This window comes from Pimephales promelas, chromosome 23, assembly GCF_988280905.1.
Source record: "Pimephales promelas chromosome 23, fPimPro1.hap1.1, whole genome shotgun sequence".
NCBI classification, from domain to species: domain Eukaryota; kingdom Metazoa; phylum Chordata; class Actinopteri; order Cypriniformes; family Leuciscidae; genus Pimephales; species Pimephales promelas.
The window spans coordinates 26,266,543-26,280,149 of record NC_142791.1 but is presented as its reverse complement, the minus strand read 5'-3'; the positions used below and the strand labels follow the sequence as shown (position 1 = coordinate 26,280,149).

The following is a 13,607-nucleotide window of genomic DNA, read 5'->3' as shown; positions in this document are numbered from 1 at the left end:
AGTTAACCATTACACCTCTTTTATGGTATTTCCACTGGCAAATCCAATTCTAACATCATCAAATGAGGTAAAAAAAAAAAAAAAAAACACAAGCTTGAGGAAACGAAAGAAAATTACATAATTGCTATCAAATGAGAGGCTAAAAACGTTTCTTTCAACTATTACTTTAAGGTAGAATGCCCTCTGAGGAATACTTACACTGACTGTTAGCTCAATGTGGAATAATTGCAATTACGCCATTACAGTCAAAACCCCGGTGAGCAAGAATTTTCTTTCTGCCTTTGGTTCAGAGATATTCATTCAAACATGGAAAATAGACTCATTCTGGATTCGAGAAATTAGTTAGCATAATATATTGAATGGGGTTTAGCCAATGTTACTTGTTTTTAATGTGTTATTTCTGCACCACCAACAAGAATTGGAAAAAACTTGCTTTAAACAGGTTTCACAAACACTCCCCTCGTCTGCCATTGGTCACCCAAACAGATAGCCCCGCCCGATCTCACGCTGATGGTGGACTCAGTGTTGCCGCACAAACCAGACAAGAGGCTCAAACAAACAGAACAATGTTTTGATAGCAGGGCTTGACATTCATGTCAGCAGGGCTTGACATTAACACCCACCAACCAGCCAGCCAAATGTGATGCGTAACACAGACACTCCTACTTGCCATTTTTATATATAATATATACATTTTCAATTTCAGTCTTAAAAAACGGCATCTGAAATAATACACTTATTTAAAAATATATATACATTTTTCGCTACATTTACAAGCTGCTCTCTCTTTCCGACAGCGAATGACACACAAACCCGCCTCTCTTCACTCACTCGTTTCATTGGCTCCGGATGAATATTGTTGCGGTTGCAGGGATTGAATTTTAGCGTCGGATTGAGCGTGTTGTGCATAATTGTACTCATTCCCGCAGATGTTGTCAGTGATCTGAAACGTTTAACATGAACGCGCTTGACGTCACATCCGCAGACAGAGCGGGAAAAGTCCAACCCGACAGAAAATAGGAAAGTAGGATACAGGCTTATAGGTGCACCCACTGTGAGCGGACAAGGTGTCAGTATGCTCATCAGGAGATGTTTTAGTCATAAATGGTAAAATAAAAAGGGTATTGTTACGTTTATTTTGGGGAAAAAGCTGCATATAGCCTCTTTAATAGAAAGGCTTTCTTTGTCATAGAAATAAAGTACTGCAGTGTTGCCAATCTGAAAGTTTGCATCACCCTGGTTTCCAACAGGATTTTTCCATTTGCTTTTGAATAATTGCAGAAAAGAAGCTCTGTGACCAAAAAAAGTAACATGACTTTAATTATTTTCAAAGAAGGCTGAATGCAATAGCCATAAGTAAGAAAGGAAAAGCATGTTATCCAATTGTTAGCAACCACCAAGACGAGTAAAAGTAAAAAATAAAATAAAAATCACAAGGTTGATGTATTTTATGTCAATGTGAAAATATCTTAAACTTGTTCACTGCAGACCTTAAGACATTTAACCAAAAAAAAAAAAAAACTTTGCCTTCAGGATGTGCTAAAATGCTAATTTCTGGGTTTTGATCTACAAAAATAAAAAATAGCCTACATCATCCCTGCAGAACTCAAAAAAGTCTAATTAGAAAAATATAACAGCACCCATTTGGACTTCCATAAGTCATTATTTTTGCAATTCCTTTTGGTGCCACTATGAAATCTAACTATTCTAAATCAAATCTCAAATGAAGATGCATTTAGGTCTAATAAAAAAGAGAGGGGTTTTTTTTGTCAAAGAGGTTTTTTTTGTCACGCATGCGTGCAGCTTTACAGGAGCATTGGGTTAATCTATTACATAATGATGTAAGTAAACATGACGGCAGTAGATGAAAGACCCAGGGACGTTTAAGTTCTCGTCACGGTTCGAAGGTCAAAGCTTTGGAAATTACTTAAAAGAATACGACCTTGACTTTTAGCCTACAAACATCAGACACAATACCAAACCCCCCAGACGTCACATGTCACCTCGTTCCAGAGACTTCTAGAGTTCATCCGATGACCAGACCGCCGTAGAAATATACATACGCAGTTCATGCACCGATCCATAGGCAATAACTGAGAACTTTATTGGGTGATCTAACAACAGCAGTTATCATACCTGTAAACATGTTACAGAAATGAATTCAACTTCATGACAATAATATATATTTGAAGAACACATCCATGAATTCCATGCACATAACAAGACATTTTCCATATGCAATATTGAAATTAGACGACCTGTCATTTACTCTACACAACTTACTTTTCTAAACTTCATATTCACAATTTGTCTAATGCACAGTGTTCCTCGTCAGCGACACACTTAATTAAACATAAATGAATAAAAGACATACGTAAAGGACGGTGTATATTTCTAATGCCAAACAATAGCAACATTTCACATGCTATTTTAACTGGAAGAGTAAAGTCCTTTTTCGCCCAGTGTCCTTGAGTATATTTGGTTGCAGGGTTTGATGACTAAGATATTTGCGTCACATTTGTATTCATGAGGTTTTGTTCTTTAAGGCATTTACTGAACGAGAAATATACAGAAGTAACTGGGTTTTCAGGTTTTTCTCAGTTGAATCACTAAAGCTCATCACAGGGGTTCAGGAGGCGAACGAGCAAAGGCGAACGCTGTTCTTCCATTCTGATTGGAAAGAAAACATTATGCAGTTTGAGTTTGGAAGTGAGATTACTTTGTTTGGAGGAAAATTGTGTGTTATCAGGAGATCTTTGGAGATATGACACCTCAGTCATCGGCCTCGACGTTGTTTTGATTCAGCAGAACATGCCAGCGTTCGATCTTCTTGTCCTTGTTCTTCAGACATTCATACCAGTGCTTCAGACATTCCCCTTTAGCGGTGATACCAAGCTGGCATCCACCTGTGTGGAAGAGACACATGAGAACTTAATGTTGATATTTTGGCCAACATATCGACCGGCAGAAATTTTCATAAATGATTTTCAAAAATCATTTCTATTGGTCCCGCGTTTACCCCTTTCTGTGGGTTTTGCAAAAACTTAAAGGATAATTCTGGTATTTAGCACTTTCTTAGTCTATTTTCTAGTTTGTTTTGGATGAACTAGAGTAGTGGACAGTAGACTTGTAGTCAAGACCAAAGATATACATAGACAAATCCGACAAACGTTCTGTGTAGGCTGCCATCTTGTGGCGACGCCATTACTGAGCTGTTACACCGGCATAGACATGTGCACACATACCTCGGTGATAACGCGAAAGCACCCTCGATGACAGCTACAGCCAGGCAGAATGACTTGTTGGGTTGATGATGTTAGACAGTGGCCTCCAGTCACAGATTATTTATGAAAATAGCTTGGCAAGTTGACAGGCTAGCTAGGCTAACGTTTGCTAACGAGGAAACTATAAAAAAGATCTGTCCATTTGGCAACAATCAATAAATAAATGAATGAAATCAAATAAACAAATTCATGTTTTTCCTTTGTGTCCATTATTTATCTCATTTTCAAATCGCAACAGGCAAGGGTAAGGTAACGTTACCGCTAGAAAGTAACTTATACATAATATCGACCAATTAGTGTTTTTAAACCATGGAAAGGGGTCAATATAACAGCAGGAGAACAATTATGTCACATAACGTAACATTTAGCTCAGGAAAGCCATTTAATGACCATAGCATGTTAATTGAATAGAAAAAATAGCAAGAGAGGAGATTTTGCTGATCACTATATCACATATTTATTATATTTTTTTACTTATGTCATTAAATAATTGTTATTATACGCGAATGTCCGAGTCTTGTACTCGCCCAGGAAATCTGTGTAAACCGTACGGCACCAGACAGGGGCAGTCGACCCGGGGTATTCTCAATGTTTTCTCTTCAAAATTGAAATTTTATTGCCACCATTGAAACAATTTATAACGGAAACTGTTTACCCACTCGACATTATACAAGGGGTAACGTTGTAACGTTAGTGACGGTCGTAAATCGCGGGCTGTTTATTCCGGTGGACGCAAGTTGCAACTAAAACAATAGGAGGCAATGGCGCAACGCTACCCAGCAACAGCTCAGTAATGGCGCCCCGCTTACTTCCGGTAGTTTCGCCGGATTCGTCTATATAACGGCTAGATGTGTTACGGCGGAGTTTCCATCGTCATCACCGGCGGCCATCTTGTCACAGACAAGATGATGTAAGATCAACAAACAATGAGTCCTCCAACAGAAATCAATGCGATTTTACAAAATGCCAAATAAAACACGACAGAAACTGTATTTCGCTAGAATCGCTACGCTCGGTGAGTAAAGCGTTTTCTTTACTCTACAAACACTATAGGCTACTTTTATATGTATCTGAGGAGCAAAGAAGAGTGTTTTTGTCTAGCATTTGCCATCGAATCACAGCCAATACTGTCTTATACAACCAACTTTTTGAGATTTTTGCCAAATGACAGAAAAAACGGATTGACCGCATAGCTACAGTAAACTTCATGACCTGCAAGCTGATGAAAACGAAATGTGATGAACCCACTGCCTCAGATGCGGCTGTTCTAATGACGGACAACGTACGCGTCCAAAATCCGCTGGTCAAAAACCTTTTAACTCCATTTCAAGCTTGATTTTGGTTAAATGTTAATAATAAAATGTCATGTAAGTGCCTGGCCAAACCACTATATCAATTTTGACAAGGGGGTGATAAATTATTTAAAAAAAAATAGTGTTTTCCATTTCTTGAAAGGTAGTGTTTTTCGGAGATACAACTGTGACGATATATCGGTGGATCTTGGGCTTCATATGAAAAATGTATATTCGCAGTCAGCCATGATTTATTCATTCAGCTAAAAGTGTCCAAGGGTTTAAAACGGGAAAGCGTGTAGTAGTTAGCTGGTCATGTGATCTTAAATGTCACCATGAAATCAAAATCGACAGTTCGACAGAGTATTTATTATAAATTATGTTGGGATTTTTTTTAAGTGCCCTCATATTCTTGAATCAGAATAACTCCCTCTTGCGGCGACATCTCTTCTCTGATGGCGAAGGGCGGGGCAATCTGTCACTCACATGAGATCCACCAATAGCAAACCACGACCATCCAATCAATTCCCCACAGACTAAAGCAAGCCCTGCCCTAGTTCTGGCTAGTTGGAGAATAAGTTTCACTTGGATATACTTCACAAGAGGGAATAAAAACTATCACAACTTCTATTTCATGCTGACATAAATATGTCAGCCCCCATGAGGCAACTTCTCCATGTCAAATAAAACAGCTTTTATAATAACTAAATTCGTCTCACATGAATGTGCATGATGTCTATTTCAGATAAAGATACTAATGCACCTTAAACTCTTTGATTGTATATAATCAACATGATTAATTGAAGACCAATACATGTGGGCCTTAATATTGTGCGAAATGTTAAAACATCATCCAAGCGCTAATTCAATCATTCATTTATGCCTGATCAAGCAACAATTTTAAAAATATTTCTCACCAATGAAATCATTAGATGTTCCCATGTCATAATCCCAGACAGAGATATCCAAAGTCTTCTTCGCCAGTTCACCGTGCTTGACGTCATAGCTAAACTCCTGCAATTCCACACACAAAAAATCTAAATATATTTTCAACAACATGACAGGTCCATCTCACATGACGTATGGCTAAAAAAACCCGTCCTTTTATTATAGTGTCAGAGCGTATTAAAGCACTGTCATGGTGGCATGTCAATGTCGAGCGTGTCAAGAGACGCTCACTGCAGGTCATATCGCCACAGACAGATAGAAAGAAAGAGTACCTCATTAAACTCAGGGTTAAGGGTCTTCTTCTTGATCTGAGTTTTAAACTTCGCTTTCTTTCCCATGTCAGGCTTCAGGAAACTTCGGAGACACAAAAACACGTTAAAGAAGACAAAACAATTCCGACAAGCATATTACAGAGAACCTTTAAATTACACTTCGAGAAGTACTTATTTTTAATTATATTGTTGTATACTTACATCTTTACAAATGGGTCAGAATAGCCATTGGAGTCCATTGCTGCCAGATGTGCACATCGAACTACACCCACAATCAGACGACTCTGTTGGCTGTTGTAAGTGAGAGAAACCAGGATACGTCCCCTTTCCTCTGCCTCCTCACTGTCCTTCGACTAAAAAAGCCACAGAAAAGATGAGTAGACGCATAAATGTCCTGTGGGTAGATGAACCATTTAGCCGAACCTTTAGTGATTTTACACAGTTTTTTAGGTGCAGTTTGACTTGGAGAAACCAAGGTTAAATGCCTAGTCTGGAGACACCAGCGAGAATCTCAAACGACAATAATGCTTTCTTGGAAACGCTTCTATGTTGTACACTACATTGTCCTGAAATTTGAAATAATTTAGATCTTTTAATGTTTTTTTAAAGAAGTCTCTTCTACTCACCAAGGCTGCATTTATTTGTTCAAAAACAGTAATATTGTGAAAGCTGTTTTTATGTGAATATATTTTATAATGTAATTTATTCCCGTGACTTACTCCAGTCTTCAGTGTCACATGATCCTAATATGATGATTTGAAGCTCAAGAAATATTTATTGTTATCAATGTTGAAAACAGTATAGTTTGTGATACACTACCATTAAAGGAGAACTGAACCTTTGGTCTTATTACACATTGGTACCTAGTCAACCGTTCTCTGAGATTTGTTGGCATGATAATCAAATGTAAAGAGTTTTATCTCTAAAACTGTTTAGCATATAACGCTAGTATATGGGGGCATATAATAAGTAAAAAGAAATGGCTAGTTTATACCACTAACAAGGCTCAAAATAGCCCCACACTAACACAGTAACATAATGAGGGTCCATACATGCAAAACGAAGCATTGAAATCTTTGTAAGTGTACAGACAGATACTTTATGAAGACAGTTCACTTCGTGTATTCAGACAGGAGAAAATAGTCTCGACAAGTCGATCCCTGAATGCCGTTCATACAGTTCAGCTCACTTGGCACGTCGTTCGTGGTTCGACTTATCGAGACTGTTTTCCAAAGATGGCTCCTGTCTGAATACATTTATTTATAAAGTATCTTCTTATTAAACGGTCTGTACACTTACAAAGTTCTCAATGCTTCGTTTTGCATTTATGGACCCTCATTATGTTTCTGTGTTAGTGTGGGGCTGTTTTGAGCCTTGTTAGTGGTATAAACTAGCCATTTCTTTTTACTTATTATATGCCCCCATTACTAGCATAATACGCTAAACAGTTTTTAGAGATTAAACTCTTTACAGTTGATTATCATGAAAACAAATTTCAGAGAACGATTAACTAGGTACCGATGTTTTAGTAGACCAAAGGTTCATTTCTCCTTTAATAAATTTGGGGTAAATAAGAATAAAAATTAAATAAAAAGAGAAAAAAAACAATGAGAATGCATTAAATTGCTCAAAAGTAACAGTAAAGAACATTTTGTTACAAAATGTTTCTGTTTCAAATAAATGTTTCCATTTTAATAAATGTAAATCCGCATTCAATGTTTTTTTGTTTGTTTTGTTTTTATTAAATAAAAAAAATCCAACAGTAGCACAACTGTTTGATGCTGATGCAGAAAATTCAGCTTTGCATCACAGGAATAAATTACATTTAAAAATGCATTCAAATAAAAACATATTTCAAAATATTACTATTTTATGGTATTTTTGGATCAAATAAATTCAGCTTGGTGAACAAAAGACTTTTTTTTTTTATTCCAAACTTTTGACCAGTATTGTAAGTATTTTCTTTTCATGTGAAATTCTCAAAATGTATGATGCCGTTACCTCCTCCTCATAGAGCGCCATGCCACGAGAACCACCTGCGCCAGCAGAACGTCTCACCTGCGCACGAGGTGTTCAACAATTCACTACAGTGCCATAATCACAGTAAACTTTGCCCAAAACGCTTCACTGTTCCCTTCAGCTTACCGGAATCACTCTCTCAAGACACACATTGAAGGTTTTCTTCTGGTTCATCTTTAGTTTTTTCAAGACCACCCGTGTCTCGCCGATAAACTCATTATGGCCGAACTTGTCCTCATCGCTGACAGAAAGCCTGCCAGGGAACAATGCGGATGCTGAACCTTTCAACTCTGGGAAATGTCACGGCTTTAATTAAGTCCACACTGCAAACTATTCTAACTGAATACATCAGTGAGGCTCTCCAAGAATCTTTAAGTTGAAAATGCAATGCAAGAAAACACATCCCATCATGCAAATGACTTCATCCATTGAGAAAGGAGAATTGTAAACAATTAGCATTATGTTGGCCATTCACATTTACCTCGGAAAGCTTCAGTGCATGGAGCTGTTTTTACCTGAGAGTCTTTTTCTGCATGTCTTCATTAGTGATGCCATGATAAACAAGGTTCTCGTTCCACACAGGGTTCAAGGTGGTACGAAGCGTCTTTGTTCTTAGCTTGTTAGACTAAGAGATTGACAAAACACCTTTGTGTATCTGTTTCATTCTGTGTGTAATCAATTTCAACAGCAACATCTTCATTATACATAAAAATCCAATTGCTACACTCTAAAAAATGCTGGGTTGTTTCAACCCAAATGTGGGTAAAATATGGACAAACCCAAAATTTAAAGTTGAAAGTGAACGTTGAAGTTGGGTTAAAATTTGAAATTACATTTTTAACCCAACATTTGGGTTTGTCCATATTTTATCAAAATAATGGATATTTTGGTTGCATGTAAAGAAAGCTATTTATATTTAATTAACAATAAACAAAGCTATTGATATTTAATAAATATGGACCAAATATGGGTCCAAATTTTACCCAAATTTGGGTTCAAACAACCCAGCATTGTTTAAAGTGTAATGGATATTTTGGTTGCATGTAAAGAAAGCTATTGATATTTAATCAACAATAAACAAAGCTATTGATATTTAATAAATATGGACCAAATTTGGGTCCATATTTTACCCAAATTTGGGTTCAAACAACCCAGCATTGTTTAAAGTGTAATGGATATTTTGGTTGCATGTAAACAAAGCTATTTATATTTAATCAACAATAAACAAAGCTATTGATATTTAATAAATATGGACCAAATTTGGGTCCATATTTTACCCAAATTTGCGTTGAAACAACCCAGCATTGTTTAAAGTCTAATGGATATTTTGGTTGCATGTAAACAAAGCTATTGATATTTAATCAACAATAAACAAAGCTATTGATATTTAATAAATATGGACCAAATTTGGGTCCATATTTTACCCAAATTTGGGTTCAAATAACCCAGCATTGTTTAAAGTGTAATGGATATTTTGGTTGCATGTAAACAAAGCTATTGATATATAATCAACAATAAACAAAGCTATCGATATTTAATAAATATGGACCAAATTTGGGTCCATATTTTACCCAAATTTGGGTTCAAACAACCCAGCATTGTTTAAAGTGTAATGGATATTTTGGTTGCATGTAAACAAAGCTATTGATTTATTTAATTAACAATAAACAAAGCTATTGATATTTAATAAATATGGACCAAATATGGGTCCATATTTTACCCAAATTTGGGTTCAAACAACCCAGCATTGTTTAAAGTGTAATGGATATTTTGAGCTAATTGATATTTAATATTAGCAGGATCCGTACCTTACTGGCTCCTGGAAGCAAGTGCAATTTCACATAAGGATCAGCCAGACCATTGGAGTCCATTGGCTTCAGACCCTTCACCAAAGACGGAATAATTGCATGGTTATCAGTTCTACACATGATGACATGATCCTTCAGAAACATGTTTTCAGTGCAGAAATAGACTCGTTCAAGGGAAGAAATACAATACCTTTGCTTTGATTATATTGCAATGCAGTTCGTTTTTCTCCTCCTCGTAGAGCAGGCTGAACTCCAGCATGCCCAAAGTGGCTGGAAAGTGGACAGCATCGTGTCAGAGAAATGAACAAGAAAAGCCGACACCAAAAACACATCATTACGTCTTGCATCATCGGCTTCTCAAATACACGTCTGCTGATTTTATGCAATCTGTGATGCAAGACTTCCACGGTAAATCATTTTGTTCTGTGTGGTTCCCATGGGGTACAAACATGTCCATATGTCAGTGCAAATTAGCATCTTACTGGCATCATCAGAGTCATAGCTGTTGGCGTCCTCTTCATCCTCTGCGGTGGGGGGTGGTGGCTGGCGTGAAGCAGGAACGCTGTTGGCAGCTGGCAAACGTGCGTCGGTCTGCATGGCAGGTGGTGCCCTGGCCTCCGGTCGACTCGCAGGATCTACAATTCATAACAAGAGACATGCACTTCTTCTGTCGAAGCAAAATCTGGGATTGCTACAGTGTTATACTACAACAATCAATCGAGGAAGGAACCAGTAATCACCAAGTTGAGCATCCTGATCAATATGCAGATGCATCAAGGCCTGTTCACACCGCCCGTAAAAATCGTTCTCCATATTAACGAATAACAGAGTTCACACCACAACTATAAAGATATGAGGAACGATATCGTTGGGATCACTTCCCAACGATAAAACACAGACAACCAATCAGAATCCATTCTAATTTAAAGGTCTTGCGCATTTAAAATGGCAGATGACATTCCAGAGAAGTTAATTGTAGAGGTACAACCAAAATGACAAGTCAACGCCCATTTTCAAGGATACGTTAAAGGGTTAGTTCACCCAAAAATGAAAATTAAGTCATTAATTACTCACCCCCATGCTGTACCAACCCCGTAAGACCTTCGTTCGTCTTCGGAACACAAATGAAGATATTTTTGATTAAATTTGAGAGCTGTATAACTACCACATTGGCTCCTAAGGGACTGCCTCTTGACGGCCCAAAAAGTCAATGAAGAAAATGTTTAAATATCCCAAGTGACTACCGTGGCTCAACTATATGTTTATCAAGCGACGCGAATACTTTTTGTGCGAAAAAACAAACAAAAATAACGAGTTTATTCGACTATTTTTTTCTTCCTTGTAGGCCAGAACGAGACTTCCTTATAGATTTCCACGACGCATGCGCGAGATTTGCGATCTGAAGTAGTGTAAGCTGTGTACGCAGATCGCAAATCTCGCGCATGCGTCGTGGAAATCTATAAGGAAGTCTCGTTCTGGCCTACAAGGAAGAAAAAAATAGTCGAATAAACTCGTTATTTTTGTTTGTTTTTTCGCACAAAAAGTATTCGCGTCGCTTGATAAACATATAGTTGAGCCACGGTAGTCACTTGGGATATTTAAACATTTTCTTCATTGACTTTCTGGGCCGTCAAGAGGCAGTCCCTTAGGAGCCAATGTGGTAGTTATACAGCTCTCAAATTTAATCAAAAATATCTTCATTTGTGTTCCGAAGACGAACGAAGGTCTTACGGGGTTGGTACAGCATGGGGGTGAGTAATTAATGACTTAATTTTCATTTTTGGGTGAACTAACCCTTTAAAAAAGATGGATATATGGAATAGAGCCAGGCCGATATTATCGGCCGATATTAGGCATTTTCCTATCGGCATCGGCAGTTATAATGGCCGATAAATGAATGTTTCAAAAATTACAGTGTAGTTGACTGACTGTCCTTTTAACTTTTGACAATGTGACTGAAGTATTTCTTTAATAGCACATGACAGTTATAGCAATGAGACGTATCATCTCTCCTTGGCCTGTTATATTGAAAATGTATATTTCACAATTTGCATTATGACGTTATCCATTGCTAAATATGGCTCATCATAGATTAGCTAACCACAAAGCTAGCTAATGCCACTGTCATCAGTGGAAGACCGCTAACGTTAACATTAATGAGCTTTGGTTCCTCTGTCCTGTTGCGACAATAAAAGAAACAAGTTTCTTTTTAAAATGCATTACCATATTATTTTAGTTAAAACTCAAACATAACTACAAATAACTAATGTTAGGGAAATCTGTTAATGTTTTGTTGGCGTTTCTAAAAAAAAAAATTATCGACTGATATATCGGAATATCGGATTTTAAAACCAACAAATATTTGTATCGGTATCGGCCTTCAAAATCCTTCATCGATCGGGCTCTAATATGGAAAGCAATCGGTCGTATCCTGGGAATAAACGGTGAGAATTATTAACGATGAGATATTATGCAGTTTAGCATAGTGTAACAAAATTACCTCAGGTAGGCTATCCAGTGCTAGTTTTTGATGTAGTTTGGCACAACATTGCTGAAGTTGCAGTTAAAAAGGGGTGTTGACTAGACGATGTTTTTATCCTATCATTGACTTCGCTACTTTGAAACAGCGGCACGGGTGCGCGCGTACTTAGAATAAAAAGACCGTTATCGGTCATTGGTTTGGATGCATGTATAGTTATCATGCTTGGTGTGAACGGGCCTTAACTCTTTAGCCATTTTTATGAAAAGCAATCTGCAATATGCTCATAGGTTCAGTCCCTCTGGAGCAAATCAGAGGTTAATCACCTTGATCAATGGAGACAAACCCAAACTTGAAGGATACCAACCTAGGGGCCACATTTATAAAGATGTGCGTAGAATGATCCTATTTGTGAACGTACAACAATTTCGAAATGTTCCTACAAATGATTGATAAACATCCATACACACCAGCATTTTCCTAAATGCATCCCACTTTATAAATCAGAGAGATGTGCACTTATTGAACAGATTCTGTGCGATTGCTACCGTGTTACACAAAAAAACAATTAAGGAATGAAACCGTAATCACAGAGTTAAGCATTCAGATCGATACCTCCGAATGCATCAAGCAACTGTAAGAAGCCATTTGGCTGACGCTTTTATCCAAAGCAATCTGCGGTACGCTTATTATAGGTTCAGTCCCTCTGGAGTAATCTGAGTTTGAGCATCTTCATCAAGGGCACAATGGCGAGGATTTAAACTCACAAGCTTTTGGTTACCAGCTCAGGGGCCTCGTTTATAAAGACACATGTAGAATGATCCTGAATGTAAACGTACAACAATTAGCGAAAGGTTGTTGATAAAATGTCCATACACAAATTTTCCTAAATGCATCCAACTTTATAAATCAGAGTTCATCTTAAATTCAAGTGCAATGTGAACTCATCAACTCCAACTACAAAACGCCCCAAATTATATAAAAAATATATTATATGCTTAAACATATATACATATATATATATATATATATATACACACACACAAAGCTGTATATATTTATATATATATATAAAATACATGTTTAAATAAATTTTATATAATGTTTATGTGATTAAAATATTTAATCGTGATTAATCGGTCAACTCGCCATTTTTATCTATTCTAAATGTCTCTTGATTTCTTATTGTCCCATTATTTTTTTCTCATTTTAATGCTCTTATCAATATGGAAAAGTGGATCGGCTTGCTATGTGCAAATGTTTTTTATTGAAAACAACACTGGTATAGCCTACTATGTTCAAATTCTCACTTGGAGCAAATAATCTCTCACACAATGTGACACTGTCCATCAATAAAGGGTGAAAGAAATACTGACGAGGTCCTGATATTGACGAGGGGGCGGAGAATTCGCATCAGCTGTGTGTGTGTGTGTGTGTGCTTGGCCATCAGACTGGACGTGCTGCGATGATGATAGCTCTGTTCACAACGACAAAACACACAGATC

At 37.2% G+C, this 13,607-nt stretch overlaps 1 protein-coding gene across 4 annotated transcripts in view; it reads right to left on the bottom strand.

Annotated features, from left to right (window-relative positions):
- Positions 1-2,079: 2,079 nt before the first annotated feature.
- Positions 2,080-13,607, bottom strand: part of rph3aa (rabphilin 3A homolog (mouse), a) — a 32,899-nt gene continuing 21,371 nt past the window's right edge. For 3 of the 4 annotated variants that reach the window (XM_089126435.1, XM_039675932.2, XM_089126434.1), the window contains 10 exons: positions 10,106-10,258; positions 9,814-9,893; positions 9,624-9,698; positions 8,331-8,440; positions 7,942-8,068; positions 7,798-7,854; positions 5,998-6,149; positions 5,797-5,878; positions 5,494-5,590; positions 2,080-2,906 (listed from right to left, as the gene is read on the bottom strand). In XM_089126435.1, the coding sequence (XP_088982561.1) occupies positions 2,773-2,906; positions 5,494-5,590; positions 5,797-5,878; positions 5,998-6,149; positions 7,798-7,854; positions 7,942-8,068; positions 8,331-8,440; positions 9,624-9,698; positions 9,814-9,893; positions 10,106-10,258 (1,067 nt within the window). In that variant the 3' untranslated portion in view covers positions 2,080-2,772. The remainder of the gene's footprint in view (positions 2,907-5,493; positions 5,591-5,796; positions 5,879-5,997; positions 6,150-7,797; positions 7,855-7,941; positions 8,069-8,330; positions 8,441-9,623; positions 9,699-9,813; positions 9,894-10,105; positions 10,259-13,607) is intronic. The other variant, XM_039675931.2, reaches the window with a different exon arrangement.